Source organism: Molossus molossus, unplaced genomic scaffold, assembly GCF_014108415.1.
Source record: "Molossus molossus isolate mMolMol1 unplaced genomic scaffold, mMolMol1.p scaffold_m16_p_2, whole genome shotgun sequence".
Lineage (NCBI taxonomy): Eukaryota > Metazoa > Chordata > Mammalia > Chiroptera > Molossidae > Molossus > Molossus molossus.
In genome coordinates, this window is record NW_023425355.1 from 13,594,220 (window position 1) to 13,621,496 (window position 27,277).

The 27,277-nt window shown below is 37.0% G+C and overlaps 1 protein-coding gene across 8 annotated transcripts in view; it reads right to left on the minus strand.

Annotated features, from left to right (window-relative positions):
* Positions 1 to 1,121: 1,121 nt before the first annotated feature.
* CHM (CHM Rab escort protein) overlaps positions 1,122 to 27,277 on the minus strand; it is a 166,312-nt gene continuing 140,156 nt past the window's right edge. For 4 of the 8 annotated variants that reach the window (XM_036270812.1, XM_036270814.1, XM_036270817.1 and 1 more), the window contains exons 13-15: positions 19,752 to 19,850; positions 12,533 to 12,690; positions 5,042 to 5,830 (exon numbers count right to left, since the gene is read on the minus strand). In XM_036270812.1, coding sequence (XP_036126705.1) covers positions 5,642 to 5,830; positions 12,533 to 12,690; positions 19,752 to 19,850 — 446 coding nt within the window. In that variant the 3' untranslated portion in view covers positions 5,042 to 5,641. Of the gene's footprint in view, positions 1,213 to 5,041; positions 5,831 to 6,672; positions 6,743 to 12,532; positions 12,691 to 19,751; positions 19,851 to 27,277 lie in introns of those variants that run through there. The other 4 variants (XR_004960572.1, XM_036270813.1, XM_036270816.1 and 1 more) reach the window with 4 other exon arrangements.

Here is a 27,277-nt window from a genome sequence, read left to right on the forward strand (position 1 = left end):
CACTCATCATAAAATGCACCTCACTTACTATAAAATGCATGTATTAACAACTTAAGCCAGTCTCCTTTTAATAAACATTTAGGTTGTTTCCAGAATTAAATAAACAATGCTATAGTGAGCAATCATTTCATTTTTGTACATATACAAAACTTTGCATAACCTACATTTTTAGAGGTAGAACTAGTTGATCAAAGGGTATCTGTATTTAACATTTAAATGGGTACTGCCAAATCACCCTTCAAAAAGTCTATAACCAACTTATACTGCATCCGTAATGAGAGTGCTTTTCCTCTAGACCAGTGGTTGTCAACCTTCCTAATGCCGCGACCCTTTAATACAGTTCCTCGTGCTGTATGTGGGCGTATCTGCACATGGGCTGACCCACCTGGAGACAAATAGAGGAGCCGTGTCTCAGTTCCTAAGACCATCGGAAATATGGGTTTTCCGATGGTCTTAGGCAACCCCTGTGAAAGGGTCATTCGACACCCAAAGGGGTCGCGACCCACAGGTTGAGAACCACTGCCCTAGACCCTCACCACTCTGAGTATTAGTGATCCTTTGGAGTCTTCCAACTTGATGAGCAAAAATACGTCTCCTGGTTTGGTCTGAACTTCCTTGCTTGTTAGGAGAGTGGGCATTATTAGTTTTAAAATGTTCGATATTTCCAGAATGTTTAGGGTAGTACTACACATTAAAAGGGGATTTGTATTAAATTCTGAACAAAACTATTTTCTAGTTTTAAAAATAAAAGAAAATGCTACTCTAATAAGCTGAATAGGAGTAATAGTATATAATATAAATTAGAAATGGAAATAGAAAATTAAGAGCAAGTATTTCATCTTTTCAAGCTCCACAAACAAATCCTCTGCTGAATTGGTACAGTCTTCCTTTTTTTTTTTCCACACGTGAAAATTCTGAATAGAACGCTTCACTAATGCCTCTAGATCAGCAAGTGTCTCTCTCTAAAGAATATTTCTTTTAGGGGTCAACTGTCTCATTGATAGGAGGATTTATACATGCAAGTCCTATTAACATTAATATGAGTTACCAGCATAAATCCCTGTGCAGTGATAGGCTAAAAGACCCCACAGTCTACTAGGATTCAGGTTCTAATGATTACCTGTCAAATGGTCCTGAGAGTCATCATCACCAGAAAGAGCAGACTTGGCAACTTGCATGGGAATGGCATCTCCTTGCGGCCCTACAGCTAAACTGTATTAATGGAAAGAGAAGTAGCTGTCAAAATGGGACCTGGGATGCTACGTGTTAAACCACTTTACTGGCCTTTTTTAAAAAAGCCATCACTGCCTTGTTTTTTTTGTGTGTGTGTTTTTTTTTTAAAGTGTGAATACTATATGAGCTCCAAGGTACTTGAAGGATAATACAGCTACTTGTTTGAAAATTCAATTAACCTTATCTTTCTTCAATTTGATTTATTAATAATCTCACAGATAAATTACAAGTTTTGAAAGAGTCGTGTTATCTTTTGAATATGTCCTGTCTGAGAAGCTTCAGAAACTATGTGGAATTGACAGAAGATGTCACTCTGCTTTAATTATTTGATTCAAGAACAAATCAGTTCAGTGACTGATTTCTGCATCAAAAGGAAATCATCAGCCTCTTGTCTGGTGCAAGTAAACTGCTGGGGACTCTCCACAACTGAGAAAAAACATTTCAGATTCTCATTCACCAAGTAAGTATGGAAAACATTTCAGATTCTTATACACCAAGTGAAATGTAAAAACAGTTTGCAGGCAATAAATGTACTGTAAAACCACAGCCCACATCTCATAGCACTGGTTTTAAACAGAATGAGGTCTGGTACTGGCATCTAGGACAGTTCGTTAAATAAACCATACCCATGTATCATTTGAGTACCTTTCACACAAACCTGGCGTAGTTGACAAAGGCCTAAAAACAAACCCAAGTATACAGTTCAACAATTAAGTGTTCAAATAATAAACTGAAAGCAACAAATCATTTCAAAGACAATCTTTAATTTCTTGGCATATATACAAAACTTTCATATTAAAAAATACGATATCACGCCTGAAAGGCATTGAAAACACTTTTCTTTATTTCCTTTGAAAACTTACTGTTACAGTGTGCAAATTATGAATAATCATACATTCATGCTTTTTGATATGCACATAAGACAACTAACCAAGAGTAGAGAGATAAATTATTCAATACCGATAGCAGTAACTTGTTTGTAAGAAAATTATTTAATTCCTGCTTTAAAGGATCAATACTTTTAGCAATCCAATTTTAACAAAATATTTTGAGGTCTTCAGGTCTTTAGACAAAGGGCTGCCTTCTCAGGAACTATAGCTGTGATAGAAGTAATCATTAGCAAGGCCATTATTTTAGACAAAGCGCTGCCGACCTCAGGAACTACCATTCTAGGGTTAATCATTAATGTGGCGATTTTACTACGGGAACCAAATGTCACAGGAGTTGAAACTCAGCTTCCCTATAGAAAAATATATGTATATATATATTTGGTTTTCTGGACAGGCATAGCAACTAGACAAAAATACAGTAGCAACATAAGGTTAGTAATTAGTTTCATATTAATCACTAAACTGAATGGTATTAATCATTTTTGGTTAATGAGAAGCATGCATAACTAAACACTTTAAACACATGAATCAAAATACTTGATAATAGCAATTTAGAAATTTTTACATTAGGTACTGAAATTTCTGCATCATGTACAACCTATTAATTGTATTCATATGACTTCAGGCTTATGGTTTTACAACAAAACTAAAATAAATTTCTTTTTTTTTTTACTTAAAACTATGAACAACTATTTATTTGCAGTCATTACGATAGCTGAAAAGAAAAGTTCTTAAAATCATTTCTATTATATTTTGAGGCAACACGAAATATCTCAAGTTCTCTAACACAAGGTTTTTAATAGTTGTGTAATATATTAATCATCACTAATCATATTCAGGAGCTTTTAAACATTTCAACAGCATTTAATAACCTGGAAGAGAGATTCTGATGCTGGTTAATGGATGAAATCGGGTAAAATATGTGTTTAGCCAGGAAACCACAAACTATCTCCTTCATTGTTCTACACACAGATAGCTGCGGTAAAGCTATCAGAATTTTTCTATTTATTCTTGGCCTATGCTGACTGGTTGTTTACGTAAGTGTGCATGCTGTCTTCAGGAGGCCTCAACTCTACGACTATAACATAGTACAATATCTTAATTAGTGCAACTTACTGCAGTTGTAGTCAGACTCCCTACTCTCATCTAGTGGAACCTTTTATATTGCTGGTATTGAGGAGCAGGGTCAATATCTGGGCCTTATAGGTATGTATTGTGCATTTAGCATATGCTGTAGTTAGGATTTAGGAAACATGATTTGACTTCAGAAAGATCTGAATCCAGATAACAAAGTAGATGATGACGTGGTTAAACTGTCCCTGATCTGTATAGTATCACAAAAAGGGAAGAGAGAGAAAGAAGGAATCACAGAGAGGGGTTAGGAGTGGCCCGAGAGGCTGGAAACGGTTTCCCTTGCATCTGGATTCCCCTCTATCTGCAGGAGGTTGGAAAGGTGAGGCAACAGATACATCCCTTGGTTCCTTCCATTTCCTATGAGTCTGTGACCTGACAGAGCTAACTTCCTTTAAGATCTTTCCTGAAATTACTTGGCTGGTGTGGCTCAGTGGACTGAGTGTCCTCCCATGGACTGAGAGGTCCTGGTTCGATTCCCCGTCAGGGCACATGCCCGAGTTGTAGGCTCCATCCCCAGTATGGGGAGTGTAGGAGGCAGCCTATCCATGTTTCTCTCTCACATTGATGTTTCTAGATCTCCCTTCCTCTCTCTAAAAAAAAATCAATAAGAACATATTTAAAAAGAAAGGATCTTCCCTGGAATCTGGAGAGGTCAGAGATCCTGCAGCTGAAGTGTGGAAGAACTATGTGCTTTCTCCTATAGTCATGGCTCTCTGGTCGGCAGTCCAGGGCAAACTGCACAGCAATAAACATCTCATGTATTTATTTATATATTGAAATAAGTTGTTAAATCCAAACTATTGCTCCAAAAAGTAAACCATCAGAGCCTGGCATTTGGGGGAAAAAAAAATGTTAATAGTCACTGTCCCTGTAACTAGATTTGCTCCCAATGTACAGCCTTAACATTTATGTTCAGTGCATACTAGGGTTTACCAATTGTTGTATTCTATTCAGAGCCCTTGGTGGTGTCAGGTTTACGTACCACGACAGAAATATGAAGAATTTTCCTTGTTAAGTGTTTTCCTTATTAAGATGCAAAACCCAAAATTCCGTATGTTGCTATGTTTACTGGCCTATAAAGCTATAAAATACTAATACAGGAAATGGAGATTTCGTTTTAAAGCTTAATGCAATAAAAACACTGTGATCTATTGTCTTGGGGAAGTGGACAGCAAACATTTATTTGCTGGCAATAACTGTTGGCTGCATGAGATTTTGATAGTCACCTTCAAGTCACTGGGAACATTTTCGAAACGTTTCCTCTAGAAAAAAACATTCTAAAGATGGCACTGCATTGCTCTTCAAAATCATGCCCATAGAATAGGCAGGGTATTGCTATTTCTGCCTTACCTATGGAGACACTGGGGCCCAGAAGTCAAACAGTTTGTCTAACATCATCAGTAGTGTAGCAGGACTGAATTAGGTCTACAGACAATTAGGCTAGTGCTCCAGTTACTTACAGAATTTCCAAAGACCTATCCAGATCTTTCCTTCCACTTGTTCAGTATTGAGCTTTCCTAGTGTATAAATGATTCATGTATAAAAATCACTACTAACATTTAAAAAACACTGAGTAACGGACTCATGATTTCTTTGTTAAAAACATCTACTGCACCGGCTGGGTGGCTCCGGTGGTTAGAGTGTTGTCCTGTACACCAAAAGGGTTGTGGGTTCAATTTCCGGGTCAGGGCACATGTCCGAGTTGCGGGTTTGATCTGGGGCACATACAGGAAGCAACAAATTGATGTTTCCCTGTCTCTCTCTCCTTTCCTCTCTCTGTAAAATCAATAAAAACATATCCCCAGGTGAGGATTAAAAAAAAAATCTCTAAAAAATATCTACTTCAATATTAGCATTTTAATTCTTCTCAAGAAAACAATACAAACTTCTGTTCCAAACATGGGTTCCTGCCAGTTCATGATACTTTCGTTTTTCTCAATCACATTTACATACGCTTTTATTATCTGCATCATGATGCTCAGACCCTTCAAGAAAATATAATTCAAATAATCAAAGGAAATAAGTGAGCTGAGTCTGAAGATGTGGCTTTCAAACAAAGATCCAAAGTGGCAAAGCAAATGCTGTCCCAAAAGCACAGAATTATCGACAATGCCTAGGATCACTTTCATCTCCAAAACTGTCTTCCTGGGAATCAATTCATTTCTAATTTAAGCAGGTGAGTCAATGTGCTTTACAAGTATTTTGTGTTCTTGGAATGTCCTGTTTAAGGAAAATCCCCTTTTGGATTTCTGTGACTTGTTTCTCTCGGTAATTCTGCATGACAACGGACTGCTGCTTTATAAAAGTTTTCAAACAGTTGGTCGATCAAGAAGACAGGCCAGGAGAAATTTCCAAAGTGGGGCATACAATTTGGTGCGTATCTGTTATTCAGAGGGCTCCTCTGGCTTTTCCGGGTTTGCATGTTCCTTGGGAGTCTCTGAACTGGCCTCTGGTATATCACCAGATTCGGAAGCCCCTGGTTGTAAACTGTCTCCATCCAGAATGTCTTCAGGATTTGGAGGGGGTGGACAGAAGTCTTCATTGGGGCAGATTTGCTGGAAGAGGCTCTCAGCCTGGCCAGGGAAGCAAAGACACAATCATTTTTGGACATCAGCTTAAAATGTCTGTGCCTTTCTGGCATCATTTAAAAAAAAAAAAAAAAAGTATTACACTTAATCTTTTTAAGTTATAGACGTTTACCCAGAATACATGACCTTCTAAAATCTGCTTTCAGAATTCCATGACTTTTCTCCCTCTAATTCTATGTATGCTTTCAGGTCCATCCTTCAGGTGTACCGGTACTTGATCAGGTTCTTTATCAAATGTTTGGATAGTTGAGAATTTAAGGACATTCATTCCACATGTCAGTTGAAATATAATCTCTCTTAATATTTTGTATATAATTTCTGAATAGAGCCCATTAGGGATATCCGTATAGTTTAATTTAGCATATAATAACTTTAACAAGTCACTGTTCAAATCAAGAAAATTGTTCATTGTTGGCTCAATTATTTCCTTTTCTGGTATAATTTTCTTCCCTGTGGGCTTTACAGAGGATAGCACAGTGTTTAAGATCATGGATCTAGCTGGGCATGACTACTGATACATGCCTGGGTTGTGGGCTTGATCCCCAGTAGGGGGCGTGCAGGAGGCAGCCTGCGTTTCTATCTCGCCCTTTCCGTTCTCTCTCTCTAAAATTAATAAAAATATATTAAAATAAATAAAATAGCAGAGACTAAGTCTCTTATGTAATAGTTGTTATCATTGTTATTAATAATAATATAGTTTACAATGCTAAGATTTAGGCCAGGTTTAGTCTGGCGGATAGGAGAACAAGAAAGTAAATGTGACCATAATCAATGACAACAACAAATACACACACACAAGGAGGTAAACATGGCAAGTATATTCTTACTTCTATCTAGATGAATACAGCTTATTGTTAGATAAGAGTCCCCGCCAACCTAGGGAACTTGCACTCTCTCCTGTAGGGAAAAGAAAGCCATTCAAGGGTTTTAAGATATATGCTTGTTGTAAAGGCTATAATATCTTTCTGTCCCACCTCATCCCTCCTTCCCAAGGTCCACAGAAGGCCATCCATTAGGCCAGGAGTGGACAAGCATGGCCCCCAGGGCAAATCCAGCCTGCTGCCTGATTTTGCAAATAAAGTTTTATTGGAACACAGCCACTCTCATTCCTTTATCTATTGTCTATGGCTGCTTTCACACTGCATTGGCAGTTTAGCACTTGCAATAGAGACCACCTCAACTGCAAACTATCATCTATTTACCACCCTGCCATGTAGTTAGTAGACTCCTACATCAGGTGATTAAAACTGATATTCTTTGGGAGTGGGTGGAGGGGTAATGATGAGAAGCTTTTGACCTCTGAAGTGGAGTTGAAGGAATAGATAGGGAGAGAAAATAGCTTCTCTCTTTCTTGAGTCGAGTTTAAGGGTATATTTTAGTACATGCCATTTTACTATGGATATTTTTTTTATCTTCAACTGAAGACATTTTTGCATTTATCTTTAGATACAGTGGGAGGGAAAGAGGGAGGAAGAGGAAGAGAAACATTGATGTGAAAGAGACACATCGAGTGGTTGCCTCTCACACAACCCCAATTGGGGCCGGGGATGAACCGCAACTGAGGTATGTGCCCTTAGTGGGAACCGAACCCGGGACTCTCTGGTCCGTGGGCCGATGCTCTAACCGCTGAGCCAAACCGGCCAGGGCTACTATGGATATTTTCAAATGAAATATTCGAGACACCTGCTTTGTTCCCCATCCCTGGAACGCACCATACATCTTTGCAGGAGGACTGGGTCAGACAAGAGCCTCTACCTCACACTTGAGTTCCCCCATTGGCCTTTGTGTCTTCTATCTCTACCTTGTCTGTCTGTAAAAGTTCTCCCTCCCCTCCACCTTCTGTAGGCAATCAGTGCCCAAATGCTGTGGATTTTTTTCTCCTAGTTTTTGACTCCCTCTGTTCCTTTCCTACAGACATAGCCCAGGCATGCACCATCTTACCCCGAGAAAAGATCAACATCTCATAACCTGGCCTCCATGCTGCCTTCAGAGGGGTATATGGAAAATGAAATTCTGTGTATGCCACTTCGGAGCTTAAAACTCTTCAATGGCTCCCCATTTCCAACAGGATAAAAATCCACGATCCCTACCATGGCATACAAAACCCCTTCAGGCCTACGTTCTCTGGTCATATCATCTTCTACTTCAACCCATTTCCACGCTTCAGACTTCTTCACTAACACTTGTTTATCTGTACTTTCCTAAACAGGCCACTCTGTTAGCATCCGGGCTGGGGCAGAGGCTTTAATACTTGAAATGTTTCAATTCTACTGTCTTCCATTTAGATGGGGAATTGCAACTCATCTGTTATGTCCCTCTCTGTAACGTTCTCTAACTGCTAGGTGGATCTCATGGCCCCTTTGGATTACATCTGTACTTTGGATAGTTATCTATTATTGCATACACTGCACTACACTGCCATTTGCTGACATATTTTTCTCCTCTACTAAACAGTGCTTCGTCCAGGGATGAAAAGGAGTGGGTTTCAATCAAGTCTCAATCCTTATGCATGGCATGGAAGATAATCTCAATATATATTTTAATGAATGGAAGACCTTTAAAAACTGTATACTGTACAACTGTTGAATATAAATATAATAACTACTATTACCACTACTTTTACTTTTACTCCGGTTCTTCTGTGTCTCACACCTTGTCTGCATTTCGTCACCTCCCTAGAAGATAGATTTTCCCCTGAACCTTGGTCCTTGTGGCTGGATCCCACTAGATGTTTTCATATACCCCTGTCATAAACAAGATTTCCTGAGACTGCTCTTGCCTGTGATCCACCTGCCTGTGGAACTCCTGCCTTCAGCTCACTTGCCACTGGCCTTCACTGATGCCAATTTTCTACAACCAGACTCGAGCCTTTCCCAAGTGTCTGCTCTTTCTAACTGCTGGAAACTTTTCTGATCAACTACCATGTTCTGGAAAGTCTTTCTAATGTTACTTTATTTGCTGCACTGCATTTGCCAAGTAAGCCCCAGTTGTGAGAGTTATCAGTTCAGAGTACTTAATTGTCAACTTTTAATCATCATGCCCCTTTACAAGCCAGAAGTTACCTTAAAGGGTAAGCGTTTCATGTGGTTAAAAATAAATTTTAAAAAGGGGTAATTGTGATTTGATTTCCTCATATTGCAAAGTACAATGAAGACAAGCTGGGTTATTTAAGATATGCTTATGCTTATTTAGCATACATTTACACCAAACAAAAATATTTTGTCAATCCAGCAGTTTAATGCAGTTAGGATATGTCCACATTAACAAGATAAAGGCAGCATCACACACTAGATGAATGGACAAGCACCAGGGTCCAACAGATCTGAGGTTAAATCTTGGCTCAAAAACTTATCAGCTATGTGACCTTTGCGCAAGTTAGTGACTTACTAATCTATCCATAAAAACAATGTTCTAAATGGTGGTTAGGGTGCCAGCCCAGCCCACATTAGCCAATTTAACTCATTTCATAGCTGAAGTATAATATAAAGAGTTCAGTACTATTTAAATATCCTTGTTCCCATGGTAGTGACAGCTACTAGTGGATGGAGGCTCATGAGGAGGAGTGAACTATCACTGCCTTGGAAGTCTGTTCATCAGTCTGTGTAGGTAAAAGACAACAGCTGTATTATGAAAAGAGAGATCAGCCCTGGCCAGTTTGGCTCAGTAGTTGGTGAGTCAGCCTGCAGACTAAAGAGTCGTGGGTTCGATTCCGGTCAAGGGCAAGTACTGCGGTCGCGGTTCGGTTCCCGGCCCTGGTCAGGGTCGTGCAGGAGGCAACTGATTGCTGTGTCTCTCTCACATCTCTCTCTCTCTCTCTCTCTCTCTCTTTCTCTCTCTCTTTCTCTGTCTCCCCTCTCCTTCCTACTCTACCTGAAAATAAATGGAAAAATATCCTTGGGTGAGAATTTAAAACAAAAACAAAAAAAGAAAAGAGAGATCATGTCAAGTTCAGAAAAAAAACTTCAGTAATATAAACTATATAAACAAGCAAGTCATAGAAAAAATTCACAAGTATCACTTAGGCTAGCATCATTGTGGTGATAACAGAGAATGTCTTGGTGTGCTCATGCACCCGACTTTAATTTGTGAGTATTAATTAGAGATCATTTAATATTTTTGTCTTCAAATCATAAATAGTTCTATATGAACACAAGGAAGGTAGGTCTATGTTTTTCAACATCTATAGGTTTGCAAATAAGAAAACAGAAGCAAACACGCTAACTGATAAAATGAAGCATTTTATTTATAAAAAAGAAATCTGCAGGTGCTTACGTTTTCTACATAGGAAAAGCCTAGGTGATAATCTGAGAGCTTTTATAGACAATTTAGAAAAGAGAAGTCATCAATTAGTAAAAGGAATGAACAGAGTATGATATACTTAAATTAAAACACTGTTTATCTGAAGAAACCGGCTATTTGTAAATATTATCACTGATGCCCTTTAAAGTAGGTGTTACAGTATTTTATCCCCAAACTGATGAGAAGTTGAAAGCTATATAACAAATTTAAGACTACTTATATTTAATAGCATGTAATAATTACTACCCAAACTGGTATTATTACTACTTTCTACTAGGATAATATACTACTGAAAACTATCTTCTTGGGAAGCAAATCACTTTATAATAAAATTATCCTTTAATTATAATCTTCTAGCTTGCAGTTTAGATCACATTAGCACTTGTAAAATAAGCCCTTACTTAAAAAGGCCTTCCATTTTGGTTAAAAAACATTCAAGTTCACTCAGGAATAAAAATGACCTAAGCTACCTGGCTGAAAACTTGTTGGCAATTTCTGCTTGGAAAAAATTGAAACATCAAAGCAAAAATGACTTGGTCATTTTAAGCCATAAATGGAGATCTTGAACTATTTAGGATTCCTATTAAACTAATAGAATGAATGATGGATGAGAGTTGTGACTTCCTGCTTTTGTAATCACTGGCTGAATATGATTATCCAGGATCACCATTAGCCTCTGAAGATGAGAAACAAAGGCTCTGGCAGAAAACTGTAAATGTGTGGGTCATGGCCTTGCCGCTATGAATGAAAATGAAAGATTCAATGAGGCCATTTGCTCCTATAAGATCCTTGTCACTAGTGGGAAAGAAACTTGCTTCTGTGGTCTTAGAACAATGCTAAAGTATCCATTTATTGGTTCAATTGACAGATATGCCAACTATGTCTTTCAAAAGTTTAGACTTGTGCTTTAAAAAATGATATTTTCACCCAGCGGGTGTGGCTCAGTGGTTGAGCATTGACTGATGCACCAAGTCAGGGCACATGCCTAGGTTGTGGGCCAGATCCCCAGTGGGGGGCATGCAGGAGGCGGCTGATCGATGTTCTCTCTCATCAATATTTCTATCTCTCTCTCTCTTTCCCTTCCTTTCTCTCTAAAATTGATAAAGAAAAAAAAAAATAAATAAAAAATAAATAAATAAATGACATTTTCCTCCGCGCAGTGTGGTTCAGTGGTTGAGCATCGACCCATGCACCAAGAGGTTATTGGTTTGATTCCTGGTCAGGGCACAAGCCCAGGTTGTGGGCCAAATCCCGGTGGGGGGGGGGGCATGCAAGAGGTGGTTGATTGATGTTCTCTCTCATTGAGGTTTCTTTCTCTCTCTCCCTCTCCCTTTCTCTCTGTCTATAATCAATAAAGAAAAAAAAATTTTAAATAAAAAAATATTTTCTCCTCTTCACTTTCTGTCAAGTGCAGAGAAGTATAATTGTCGATGCATATGAATCTTCAGCATCATGGAATCAGAGTTTACCTTTGACAGTTAGTGTGAGCCTGCCCTGGACCCCTGCACAGACCCACCCAGGAGTACTGTCCCAAAGTTCCACCTTGATTTAACGTACCACTCAGCAACTAGAATAGCAGCTCTGGGGACACAGGTTTGTGTCAAAACATTAAAGGAATCACCAACTGGGAAAAACTCTAAGTTACATATTCTTTTCCAAGGTAAGAAAATTCCTTAAGACCATTTTAAAATTGAATGTTGTATGCCTTACTAGGTACGCTCCTTTTTAAATGACTCATGTTAACAGAGGAAAAAAAAAACTGTGCATTTCAAAATAATACACTGATAAACCAACAGTTTAAATGAAATAGAATGTTTCTTTCAAATACTGATATTATAAATTCATTTTTCTGGCCCTGGCCAGTATGGCTCAGCGGTTAGAGCGTCGGCCTGCAGTCCAGAGAGACCTGGGTTCGGTTCCCGCTAAGGGCACGTACCTCGGTTGCAGTTTGTTCCCGGTTGGGTTGTGCAGGTGGCAACCACTCGATGTGTCCCTTTCACGTCGATGTTTCTCTTTCTCTCTCTCCCTCCCACTCTATCTGAACAACAACAACAACAAAAATGTCCTCAGGTGAAGATAAAAAAAAAAAAATCATTTTTCTGAATGTGCCTGTAGCATTTTGTATTCTTATTCCCACAGTGGAACTCATAAATGATCTCTTATAGGTCATCATTATATTTAAGAATGTGGAAATAGCTGATATTATATTCAAAATATATTTGAAGTAGCTTAGTTGTTCATAGAAAAAAGTCTAAGGACAAATTGCAGAGATGGTATTAAACAAGATACTTTTCCAGTCTGTTTTCCCACCTCCCTGAGGAAAAAGCATTCACTTTCCCTACCACACCAACTTCTTACCACGAGATGTAAAAATCTCAACAGCCTTACCTGTTTGACGGCATTATCATTTCCTAAACCACAGTCTGGGCCAGAGCAGATGTAAACGTTGGATGGTAAATCATGATAAGAGTTCCTGCTGACGTCTGAAGAATCTCTCATATTGAAGTAAAGAGCCCATAGAAGTCTTGGCTTTTCAACTTCATTTTCTAAATGTAGACATAAATTTTACTTACATCTAAAGCATAATATGCCTGTCAATTACTACAATATGTACTCAATTACTAACAAAGCCATGACTATATATTTTAATAAATCAGGGCTTTGTATGTAAACAATAGTAAATCTGCATCCACATACTCTAATACATGTGCATGATATTTCAAGCAATTGGCTTTTCACCCTAAGACAACTTAGATTTTAAACATTCATTTGATTATTAGTAAGTTACTTAGATTTAACTTCAAACTGCGTTCCTTTGGATTTTTATTATTTCTCCTCATCAGCATCAAAGGGCTTATGATTACATTCATCCTTAGATTATGCCTCTGAAGAAGATAACATAAATTGCTTTTCTTATGTATCGCGTGGACAAATCACCCTGAAAAATTATATAGTAATTCAATAGTATAACAGAATTATGAGATGTCCAGAATAGACAAATCTATAGAGACAGAAAGTAGATTAGTGGTTACCTAGGGCTGTGGGGAATGGGTAAGTGGGGGATGACTGCTAATGGGTATGGGTTTCTTTGTGGGGTGATGGAAACACAGTAAAATCGACTGTGGTGATGTTTGAACAAATTGTGTGAATATGTTAAAATACACTAAATTTTACACTTTAAATGGGTGAATTATATGGTATGTGAATTGTACCTCAATAAAGCTGTCATTAAAAACAGCATATACAGGATTAAAACTTTGATATTCTAACTCACTAACACTTTGTCCTCCTGCATTACAAAATTAGTGGGAACCAACACACAAACAACAGAAATAAGGCTGGAGACTGCAAACTGTTTTAGCACACATTCTCGTTTAACAGCAAGCATCTATATTATGTGTGTTAGAGACTGGGCTAGGAGCTGGGAACACACAGATGAAACAGACTTAGTCCTTAATCTTCTGTTTTATGTTCCCTCATAGAGGGTCTAGCATACAACAGATGCTCAATGAATAATTTCTGAAGTGATTTTAATCCTGTTTTCAGGTACAATCAAAGTATGATGTACTTATTAAAAGGCTCAACCTTTGCCTGTGTAGCTCAGTGGATTGAGTGTCATCCCATGGACTGAGAGGTCGCCGGTTCGGTTCCTTGTCAGGGCACATTCCGGGGATGTGGGCTCGATCCCCAGTAGGGGGTGTGCAGGAGGCAGCCAATAGATGTTCTCTCTCACATCGATGTTTCCATCTCTCTTTCCCTTCCTCTCTAAAAAATCAATAAAAACATATTTTTATTTTTTTAAGATGTCACAGATGTTGATTTAATATTACTTTTACTATGATGAGCTTGATAACACTTATGAATGTTACCTAAATGAACTTAATATTTGGCTTTGAGGTATGCACGAGTCATAGCCGAGCTGAACACTGCTACTGCTTCTGGACTGGATGGTAGACAGCTATCTTTCTTTCTTTTTCTTTATCTTTTTTTTTCACATCTTTATTGTTGGATGTAAAATGTATTACAGATGTTCCACATTTTTCCCCCATTGACCCCCTCCTCCCCACTCCCGCCCCCCTCCCACCTTTTCCCACACTATTGTCTGTGTCCATTGGTTATGCATATAAGTTCTTTGGTTTATTTCTTCCCACCCCCCCAACCCCTTTCCCTTTGAGGTTTGTCAGTCTAGCAATGAATTTGTGCTTCTTAATCCCTTCACCTTTTTCACCCATTCCCCCAACCCCCTTCCCAACTGGCAACCAACAAAATGTTCTCTGTATCTATGAGAATAAAAACATATTTTTAAAAAAAGGCCCAACCTTATTTACCTCAATACCTAACATCTATTCCTTGCTATCTTACTAATTATTTGTCTCTCTTCCTTAGAAATGTTATAATTAAATTTTCCTTCTTTGAGAACAAAAACATTACTGTTAAAACATTTACTGACTACATCATTTTCTTTAGTCTGAATCTGAACAAAAATTCAAATTCTACATAATGATAATAATGAATGTGTATGAAGCTTACCCAAGACTACAAGGCACCTTATGAAACATAAAGGAAATGCTAAAGGTATAATTATCTAGCTGATTAACTCTTGTTGTTAAATTGGCGATCACTATTAAAAAATTCTCAGCTAGTTACAGTATTCAATTAACAAGACTTCCCGATTCTCCAATTCAGAATGAATTGTATTTTATGGTATTTAATTTAAAATATAAAAGAATACCACATATGCTATTTTTCTAGTTCATCCTGAAAATTATTAGTGTGCTAGGATGAAGAAACTCTGAATGGAAAAAGTGATCCCTTAAGACACTCCTTTCTTTTTTTTGAAAATATATTTTTATTGATTTTTTTAAGATAGAGAGAAAGGGAGAGGGGGAGAGATACAGAAACACGGATGAAAGAGAAACATTAACCCCGCAACCCCGGGCATATGCCCTGACCAGGAATTGAACCGGGACCTCTCGGTACATGGGACAATGCTCAATCCACTGAGACACACTGGCCTGGCAATATACCCCTTTCTAATACTAAGATCTATGAGTCTAAGGCATCACTAACTTCAGGTAAGCACACAATAGGTGGCAAAACCTATTTATCAACAAAATAAAGGGACATAAGAAACTCATATTCCACAACGGAAACCATATGGTTCAGTACATTTATTGGTGAGTTTAGTTTCATTAAATCTTACAGGAAGATAATTAAACATACCGCCTAGGAGTTCTACCATCAGACTCCAGGAGCACTGCAGAAAAGTGGGCTAAGGTCTAGAAGTCCTTTAATATTGCCCAGTCTGTTTCTGGGCATACACAAAGAGCTTGTATTTCATGAAAGGTCCAGGTCATAGGAGGGCTTTCACTAAATAAAAGCTGGGGAAAATGAATAATCCAATAAGTTATAGGAAAGAAATTTCATAGAGGTTGAAGCTTTGCAAAGAGACCATGAGGAAGATAGAAAGTTGACACAGGCTGAAGATAAATGCTCCAGATACAAGGGCTTTATCAGGCTTTGACCTTGAAACCCTCAAAGAGACATACAATTGCTTCATCTTTCTTTGAGGTCAGCTGGAAGGCAGCGAGACAGCTGGAAAAATAACACGCAGTGGTGAAGCACACAATTGTCAAAGAAATATATATATATATCCATGTTGTGGAGGTTTGACTAGGAATATATCAATTGGCCAAAAGCAGAATTGGTTATCTGTAACAGCTCATTTTATTCAATTAGATAGTGTGAAGGACTAAACAGTAATAGGTAATTTAGAATAAGCACTTGGGCCAATTAAACTGGGGTAAGTACAAAGTAAGGTAGGCAGATGAAATAACAATGGCACACCAAATAAAAGCATTAAATGGTGTATAGATGCATGCTGTGTTTAGGGAGAGAGTTGCTATTTTAGTAACAAAGCAGAGTAGCATAAGACCAAGAATAGGAGACTGTCACAGCCTCGATCTAGTCTGGACACCACAAATACAAAAAGGAATTAAGATAAGGCATTTGACTTGGCAGCCCAACAATTACTACCACCCTTACCAGCCATCAACTTCAAAATAGCATCCCTTCGATAGAGGATTGGCTAAAGAAGATGGGGTACAAATACACAATGGAATACTACTCAGCCATAAGCAAAGATGAACTAATGCCATTTGCGACAACATGCATGGACCTTGTAAATATCATGCTAAGCGAAACAAGTCACTCAGAAAAAGTTAAGAACCACATGATTTCACTGATATGTGGGATATAAAACTGAAAGCAACAAATGAACAGAGAAGAAAAACACACAAACAAAAACTCATAGACACAGACAACAGTATGGTGGTTACCAGAGGGAAGGGGAGTGGGGGGGTAGTAAAGGGTGAAAGGGGCCTAATATATGGTGACAAAAGGTGATCTAACTTTGGATGGTGGGCACACAATGCAATATGTCAATCATGCATCAAAGAAATATACACTGGAAACCTATATAATCTTACTAACCAATGTCACCCCAATATATTTAATAAAAAATATAACACCTATAAGGGGAATTTCTGTTTTTAGGAAGCGCTGCTTTTTTGAGATAGGAAACGAATGGGATGGAATGAGGTAACTCCGCATGTCATGCACAATGGAAGCAAAAAGAGAAAGATGGTGATGCAGTGATGATACCACATTGTAGACATTTCAAGATACAGAATTAATGAAATTCTTGCGTCAGTTCATATTTTTAAAAAATCTCAGTTTCCCGGGTAAAATAAGAAAACCACTTAGGACGGTTATACTCAGTGTTTTGAAGGAAGAACCAATGCCTATCTGAATCGTGAACAATCACCTACTATTCTCACCTGCAGAATCAGGTTCATTAAGCATAAAACATTTGAAATGTCTTTCGATCAGCAGTGGGGAAGGGTTGAGAGATCTCTGATGTTCTTAAAGAACACTGGGAGGTAGGGCTCCTGGAAGTATTATTGCTTCTTAAGACAGAGCATATATCAAGAGCCCCGGCTGACGCCTCAGATGCAAAAAAGTAAGAGGGAATAGATGGAAAATCTTCACAACCCAGCTGAATTTCTCAGATACAATGGGAAAGAAGTACTGTATTTGAGAAGAGAACATTATTTTTTACAATAAATAAACTTCCTTGTCCAGTGAATAGGCTGACTTTCACAAAGGCTTATGAAGCACAGCACCACACAGAACAGAGAACCCAAAGAAAAGGAAAAAAAGAAACTCAAATAAAGTTATTCCTTTGGCACACATTTTACAACAAAATATGTACAATGCTCTAAAACATAAAGTTTCATGTCATTGTCCAATAATCAAAACATAATAATAAAAGCCATCAATCTATACAAATCAGGGCTTTTGCTACAGAGAGGAACGTGCTTTAATGTATTAAAAGTTCATATTGCTCATAAAGTTCCTTCTTCCTCATTTAGGCAGGAAAATGAATTGAGTTCTCTTCTCCAGGTGACTTTGCCTCTTTGACCTGCCATGGCCCACTGCTCACTTTATCTGGTGATTCATTTTCAATAACTCCAACAGTATTTGTTCTGACATTTTAATTAAAATATGACCACTACCTCATCCTGATGATAAAAAGGCCTATATGTCAGTGAAAACTAGCTTTTCAGTGCCTGGGTGCACCTGAGGACCCCTCTGAGCACATAGTTCTTACTAAAGAATTTCACTCAGGTCCTACACAATACATCATTTCAAAATGGGATCGCTTTCAACATTAAGATTAATGTTTAAAAATCTAAAATGGCTAGAGGATGCTAAGTAATGAACATATAATTTCCCTCACTTGAGTTTTTCAAAAAAGGAAATTAAATGCATTTAAAATCTGAAGAACAATGCTACAAGATTCAAATTTAGTGTATTATGTGAGACTACCACACAATAAAAATAAACAAAAATTATTAAAAATTTCAGAATAAAGAAGGAACTCAGAGCTTTCATAAAGAAAGTAATTAAAACCAAGAATAAAACTATGATTCCAAATTAGGCCCTGGCCAGATTAGGTTTAGGGATATTATCATGCACCAGAACTTTGCAATCAAATGTTTAACAATAACCTAAACATTTATATGAGCCTTTCCAATGAAGAAAATGCAAATATAAACAAATTAAATTCCAAACTAAAGTAATTTTTTAGATTGTAGGATTTTATTTAGGCAGCTCAAAAAGAAGTTAATTTATGTTGTTATTAGCTCCAGAGAACAGAGCAGTTTGCTTTCTTATGTAAATAGAAATGACCATCTACACCAGTGGTTCTCAAGCTGTGGGTCGCGACCCCTTTGAGGGTCGAATGACCCTTTCACAGGGGTCGCCTAAGACATAACAGTAGCAAAATTACACTTATGAAGTAGCAACAAAAATAATTTTATGGTTGGTGGTCACCACAACATGAGGAACTGTATTAAAGGGTTAGGGAGGTTGAGAACCACTATCTCTGCATTAAGAAAACAAATAAGACACACAGGAGAGGAACTAAAAGAAAAGAATATGTAGGAATAAATACTGGTTTTCTGAACAAATGTAACATCCAAAGAAAATGAAGATATATGAATCAATGAGGAAACTGGCCATGATTCAAGTGGACATGCAAATCTTACAATGAAAAGTGCCCTTACTTCATATAAATGAAGATCCACCAGGCTGTTTTTTGATCACTTACACACAAAACACTCTACAATTTGTTCCATTCACAACTATAAGATCTATCCTATGATGTGGGAGATAAGGTTAAAAATCAGTGGTTGAAAAGCATTTTTTCCACCGTGAATAAGTAGCATGGTGCATATCTATTTTGAGAACCAAAACTTATCAGATCACTAACATGCTGTGCATTTATTTATTTATCTATTTTTTTAACCCTCACTCGAGGACATTTTTCTTTGTATTTATCTTCAGATAGAGCGGGAGGGAGAGAGGGAGGGAGAGAGAGAGAGAAACATCGATGTGAGAGAGACACATCGAGTGGTTGCCACCCACAGGACCCCAACTGGGGCCGGGGGCAAATTGCAACCGAGGTACGTGCCCTTAGCAGAAACCGAACTCGGGTCTCTCTGGTCCACAGACCGATGCTCTAACCACGAGCCAAACTGGCCAGGGCCATGCTATGCATTTAAAAGACAATAGTTAGGAAGTATTACTACACTTGTCAATTAATATTTTAATCTTCTCTCAGTTGAGCCAATGTTTTTGTTTTTGTTTTTTTTAGTAAATGATGACAACTTTTTCTGATTAAGGAATATATACTCTTTGTACACCTGTAAAAGAAAAAATTGTCCCTAATCCCACCAAAATTGAGATTTCCTGGCAGTCTTTCCTATGCATGTGAGTTTGTACACATATAAATGTACATTTTTTGCACTTAATCATATATTTTGTGTGTGAAATGTATGTTTCCTTTACCGTTATAGAGTGAATATTTTCCCATTTTTCGGAAAAGAAGGTGCTTGACCATCCTAATAAAACATGTAAGCAGTGTTGCTGAATACTTTACATTTCAGTTCAGATTGCAGAAACCTTTATGAGAAATTTAAGAGGAGTAAAGTGGTTACGTTACCTTTCCATCATGACTACTGCTTGTGATTATTTTTCTTACCTATTTCCATTTCGGTATGTGGAGTAAACAATTTCTCTACAACTGGTTCTAAATCTTCTCTTGCTGTTTTAGAAGACGCACAAGTCAAATGAACCAAATCTGTTGAAAAAAATAATACTATTTTGAATTCCTGCTTATCACGAATTTCACTGGGTACTCATCCTCCAGGCGGTAAGCTGGTTACATGGGAAATAAAGAGCTGAGCAAGCTATGGCCCGACTTCAAGGAGTTTATAATCTTGTGATAGGGGGACATGTAAGAACCACAACAATATGCTGTGTTTGTTAAATAAATAGCTAAAATGTATGTTAACTAATAACTATGACAGAGCATACCAAGGCCTAAGAAGAATCGGAAATTACTGGTTCATTTCGTAAAAGCAACAGAGTAGGAAAGCATTTATTAATAGAAAGAGCTTAAGTTATCTTCATAACAGTCCCAAAGAAGGCTGATAAAGGATTGCTAAGCAAAATAATTGTGTAAAAAAGAAGGAAAGTGCAGTATTTATTTACCTAGAGAACACTTCATATTTGTCAGACAGAGGAACCCATTTATACAAACTTTACTAAGTTAACAACAAATCATCTATTCATTGTAGGGTTCTCTAAGAAACTTTTGGAGGAAACACTGTTGCCTTAGTTTGAATCACCTGTACTTGAGAAGTTCATAAAACAGCACACGTTAAAAGAGTCTACACTATTTTCAAAAATTCCAAGTCACTTCCTTTTGCATTTATAAAATCATGGGGCTTGGACCTCAGAGAATGTTTGGGTTAGAGAATATCATGTACCAAAAATAGCCCTTCACAGAAGTGAAATACTGTAGCCTAATGCATTTAGAATTCCTAAAGGCCTACACACAGTTTTGTAAAAGAAGAATGAAAAGTTCTATGTACTGAAAGAAAGGGCTAGGGGATCCCTACATGGGAGAAATTCTTGTGGTCCTGGAAAGGGCTTGTGAGAGAAAAAATAAGGGCAGAAAGAATATATTAGAGAACAGTATATACTGAGAAACCCCTTCCCCAACACACCAGTAGAAAAATATACCCACTTCTTTTCTAAAAGTTCATTTCAGACTGGTAGACATTTTTCTTTAAACACCAGGAAGACAGTTCAAAGTTTATCATGAGCGCCAACATCAGAATCAGAATCTTGTTGTTAAAATCCATTCCACATTCTACTATCATATATATATATATATATATATATATATATATATATATATATATGTAAGCAAAACTGGGGGACTGTTAAGAACCATGTATGCTAAAATCAAATTTTGTAGTATTGATTTTTCCAGATCCACCAAAGTGAGTGATATTTTAAGAAGGTTCTTATTTTATATAGGACACAATAGAAGATCTACCTTATTTAAGCACTGTTTTTACACAAACTTAACAATGATTCCCCTTGGTTTTCAGATATGGTGATGCATGATACTAATTATTTCAAAAGGTATAATAATCTTCACAACAAAATTATTCCTAATTAACTTAAACTTTTTAAACGTTATATAACTTTGATGGGGGGTTTAAACTCTCCAGATAATTGCTGAATTAAACAGTATAGAACTGCAAAGGCAGAAATACCTGATATAACACACAAGAGAAACTGTCCTGTCTCCTCACTCCCCAGTCTCATAAAAATACCAATGTTCATGTCAAAGTGCTCAATTTTCCAGTTTTTTCCTACTCAATATATGAGTACTAGGGAAAAGGAGATACACATGAATATAAATAAGAAGATATATTTTGAAAAACACTTAATGGTAAACTACTGATTCTGTAAATCAGAATACATTAAAGAAATACACTGGGGCAATTATATCTTTTACGTTTCCTAACAATATAACAGTATTCAGTTCAGAGAGTGGTAGCAGAAATTCCTAGTAGTGAAGTCAGATGACTACCTTGTATTGAATTTTTATAGCAATTCTTAAAAAAAAAAATTCATAACCTCAATTCTAATGTCTATAGCTTGACTTCACCTTTATGCTACATTATTAACTGATCTACAAATTGGAGATAAATGCCTATTATTTCTCCTCCACAGCCCACTTTTCCTGTTGCCTATGTCACTTCCTTGTATAGGTTACTCAGGATTTTCTACTTCTTTTCAAATCAGAAAGATGATTGTTATTTTTTTTTTAATTCAGATTTTCAAAATTGGTTCATTAATCTTCATACCTCTTGTAAGCCTTTGTAAGGGCAAGTTTTAGAGTAGATTTTTCTCTTGTCAGATATAACTGTCACTTACAGTGGTGTTCAATAAGTATTTGAACCTAAATAGAATTTGCTTTCCTGTCGTAGGCAGATATTAAGTATTCGTAGGCTTAAACAGATATACCTATGCCCATAAATATGTTTACGCATATACATGGAGAAATTTTACTACTTTCTTATATGAAATGTAGGAAATTATCTAATCGACCAGGATAGAGGTAAGTAGTAATAGATAATGCTCAAATTATTTAACTCTGCCTGAGAAATGTTCAGACACTTTTAGGATTTACCTATAAAATTCTGAAAATTTAAAAGATTATCTAGAATCGACTGGACAGCTAACCAGCATTTGTCGGACGCTATCCTAAGCATGTTAGAAGTATTATTCATTTCATCCATGCAAAGGCCAACTGTTATCCTCATTTTACGGGAAAGAATATAGAGGAATAGTGGAGTTCAGCAGATTCCCCAAAGTCATGCAATTAGTAAAAAGAAGAGCTGGGACTCAGAGCTGGAATTTCAGCCCACCTGGGCTGCCTCTTGAGTGTCTGCTGTTAGTCACAAAATTGGGTAATTGTAATCATCTCCTGTCCAAGGTGCAGTCTTTCTTTTCTTTTTTTAATCCTCACCTGAGGACATTTTTGCATTTATCTTCAGATAGAGCAGGAGGGAGAGAGGGAGGGAGAGAAAAAAACATCAATATGAGAGACTGGAGTGGCTGCCACCCACACAACCCCAACCAGGGCCGGGAACAAACTGCAACGGAGGTACGTGCCCTTTTCGGGAACTGAACCTGGGCCTCTCTGGTCCACAGGCCGACGCTCTAACTGCTGAGCCAGACTGGTCAGGGCAAGGTGCAGCCTTTCATATAAGGCACCAGTGGTCATCAAATGAGGATGTATACAAAGATACAAGAGGACTTTTCACTAGGTACAACAGCTATAAGGAAGTCAGTGTCCAGCCTCCTTCCACTTTATTAAGCAATGCATTTCAATAAATTTTTGTTTAATAATCCTTTATCAAAATTACAATTTAATCATTATAGTTGGATTATGTTTATACAAAGAATTGTATTGTTGAATCCAGAAGCTTATTGTCCAAGAATATTTTAAAAATAATTCTATATCCATGTATTTTTTTTAGTGGATGGGTCGACGCTCAACCCTGAACCACACCTACTGGGCAATTTCTATGTATTTATTTTAAATGGGTGATAGTGGGTATCAAATACCTCTGGTACTTAATTCAATTGAATACATTTTTTAATGTGATGTTATAATTTTACTGTTATATAGCAATTTTTATAAAGTTAGAAACTACATTCTTGGTCATTATTTGAATATGATGAAAAACTGTATATGTTAACTTCTACATGTTCAAGGGATATATGAGAAAGTCTGAAGGCCTAAGGCATTAAGGTAATCACAAAAACAAATTTATAGAACATCACATTTCTACTAAAGTTTAACTCTGTACAAAAATGCTTCTTTATATCCTGTAACTTTAATTCTTCTCCACAGGATTAACCTGCTCGATAAATGTTAAAAATAGCCACAAGTTAGATGACATGGGGCAAGAGTTTTCCTAGAAGTATTACATTCATTAGTACCAATTAACATCTATCACTAAGATTTTGAAGATGTAATAAAAGTGGAAATGTTAGCTCTTAGCATCATGTGAAACTATAACGGACTCAAAGAAAATATTTTAAACCCCGACTCCACTGTTTATAAACGATGTTCCTTTTAATTCAGTTAGCAACTACTTAAAGGCTCAATGGGCTAAAAGATAACAAACTGTGTTTTTTCTATCACAATTCCTCTGTCGGCAGTATACTTAGGTTAGTGTCGGCATTAAAGAAACCTTGTGTTAAATAAATAAACTTTAATCCAGAAGGGTAGTACTAGAAAAAACTTTGGTGAATGGAGGGCCGGTCACAAACAGCTCCACTGAAACAAAGAGCAGCTGACGTCCAGAAGGCGACGTCCTCATCACCAAGCTTGAAATAAGAACACACTTTCAGTTCGCTAAAACTGGGTTTGGAACACTGACCTGTCATATCATCGGCTACTGCTCTCTTACAAGTTGTATTTTTTTAAACACAAGAGAAGTGGGATTTCTACTTAGATTCTGTACATCAATGAGCACATTCCAAAGTGACAAGTCTAATGTACAGTGGCATGGCAGAGTGATATAGTAGAGGATGGTCATGCAGATCCGGTATGACTTTTGCTCTCTGCATCTACTTGGCCAAGTCAGTTTATGTCTCCGGCCTCAGCATGCTCATGATTAAATGAAAGAGGTGGAAGTAAGTTTGTCTACAAGACCTCTTTCTGGTTCTCAAATTTTATGAATCTAATTCCTTACTCATCAGCCATGCGCCTTTCAATGATGATGGATTTTAAACCAAAAGCCGATGGCATTACAAATGGGAATGTAAACGCGAAGTAAATGCTCGCTGAAAAAGGTAGGAAATCTATTCCTCAAGCTTCTGAGATTATCACACAGAGCAGTCGTTCACACTATACAAGTAAGCATCAATTGTTCCAAACGCATTTCAAGAAACTTTATGTATGGGCTAAGCAGCAAATGAATTTCATCATGCAATCTAAATAGGAATACATAATTTACATATATAGGAATCAATGTGGCTTTTAATTTGTCTTTCATCTAGGCATAAAGGCGAACTGTAACTTATGTAATATAGTCCCTAGAATAGCGGTTCTCAATCTGTGGGTTGCAACTCCTTTGGGGGTCAAACGACCCTTTCACAGGGGTCGCTTAAGACCATCGGAAAACACATATTTCTGATGGCGATTCATAACAGTAGCAAAATTACAGTTATGAAGTAGCAACAAAAATAATTTTATGGTTGGGGGTCACCACAACATGAGGAACTGTATTAAATGGTCAGGGCATTAGGAAGGTTGAGAACCAATGCCCTAGAAGACTATATGACTGTGTCAATAAGATACAAAAGTTCAGAAACATTTTTTTTTATGGTACCAAGTAAGAAACTGAGTTTGATGACCTGTGGGCACACAATTTGATTTTGAATCCACCCATGAAAAATTTCAGAGTAACTCCAGAGTCAGCTTGTACTTTCTCAATAGAATTTAATGAAAAACACCTTTGAATGTCAACTTGAGATCACGAGGAAAAAATGACTTTACTTGTTAAATCAAATCCGTGTGTAGTGATGCTACTAATAAAAATAATTTATACAGTCAGGTTTTCAAAAAAACAAATAAAACAGGCACCAATGATTGTTTCAAATCATTATCTAAACTGATTTTTATGAAAGGCATATAACATTTTCTTTATAGGGTCATAAAACCAGAAAAGATTATATAAACCAATACGTACATAATATTCTTTTTGTTGTTGTTGTTAATCCTCACCCAAGATTATTTTTTCAATGGCTTTTTTATTCAGACAGTGGAAGGGAGGGAGGGAGGAAGGGAAAATGAGAGAGAGAGAAATATTGATGTGAGAGAATCAAACCTGTGACCCTTCAGTGCACAGGCCCATGCTCTAACCACTGAACACACCAGCCAGGGCCATAATCTTCTTGATTATTCATTATTTTATACATATATATATTTACATTATATAATCACAAATATATAATCATATCAGAAACAAATACCATCCTGTAAATTCAAATCCCAGAATAAGACAACTGTTACTAATGAATTATTATTTATTTTTAAATGTTTTAATTCACTTTTTAGAGAGACAGGGATAGGGAGAAATGCTGATGTGAGAGAGAAACATCGATCAGCTGCCTCCTGAACACCCCTACTGGGGATTGAGACCACAATCTGAGTATGTGCCCTGACTGGGAATCGAACCAGGACCTCTCAGTCCATGGGACGATGCTCAATCCACTGAGCCACGCTGGCTGGGCTGGCAGATTATTCTTTACAAAAAAAAAAAGATTTCAAACTGCCTAAAATGTGAATAAGTGTGTGACCCTAAATATGAAACAGAAGGGTTGCAAAGATAATGTTTTGCTAATTAAAAATTATATTAAAAGACTCATTTAGGATATAAGAAAAGATGAGTAGAAAATACAGATGTCAGGTTTGTTCTAAAAGATGACTAGGTATGTGAAAAATATGACTTGTTCAGCTTTGGAAAACACAATAAATAAATTTCAAATATTTAAAAACTTCAGTAAGTTGAGTCACATAAGCTGAGGGGAGGGGAACTTAAATTGATTTACAGATTTCTAAATATATATAACGTTACTATTTTTAAAAAGAAAAATAACTAAGCTAACTTAGGGTTGCTTAGGAAAGCCCTACATCAATTGATAGCAATGATTTGTTATCCGTGTATCAAAATATCAACTTAACCAATACTGACTTTTGTATATATTGCAATTAGAGTAACATCTTACTTATTCAGAGGTCTCCTACCTACAACCAAGAACCAGGAGGTATACCCCTAAACCCCTAAAAAGGGCTTTTCAGCACTTGAGGTAAATGTTATAATGCCCACAGACTAACAACCACAAGCTCAGAACTTTGTTATGTTAGTATTACATGCAATTTCCACAAGTTTGGCTGTCCGGTTTTCTGGCCCTGTGCAGATAATAAACAGCAAACAAGGGGGGAGGGAGTTCAATGGAAAGTGCTGCCAGAAAAAACATCCTGACAGCTGCATAAGAACAGCTGGAGGAAGACATATAAAATGTAGATGCAAGAAATGATAAAAGCATGATCATATAGGGTCATTTAGCATAAGAACAAATAGGCCTCCACACCTCAGTAGGCCTCAAGGGCATCACTGGATTACAATGCTATATAATAAATAATGTTCACAATATACCTAAGTTATAAGAAAAAGGTTAAAATATGTTCCATATAATCAATATAGAATGGCAAGGAAATGTGTGAGACATGCTAGAAAAATACTTATTTTTAAAAAAAAATAAAACTTTCAACCCTAAAAGAATACATTTCAGCTATCTGAAGAATATATTTGGGGAGACTACAGCACACTATAGGGTGCTAAATAGATTATATATCATTGGCAGGTGTTTACATGCAAAGGGGTGTTTCTAACTGGCTCTCAAACCTTTCCTAGTCAACCTAAATTACACTGTAATAAGAACTCATTTAAAAAAAATCACCTAAAATATTTTTATTTTGAACAAATGGCATTTCTGGTTTTTCTTAGAAAGCATTTCTGCTGGGCATTTCTGGTCCATATGCAGATGAGAAGTCTGTTTTTGGAGCAGGAAATTATTCTGAAAAAAATGAGGGATCATCACTGGCTCGGGGCATCTATCCATCCA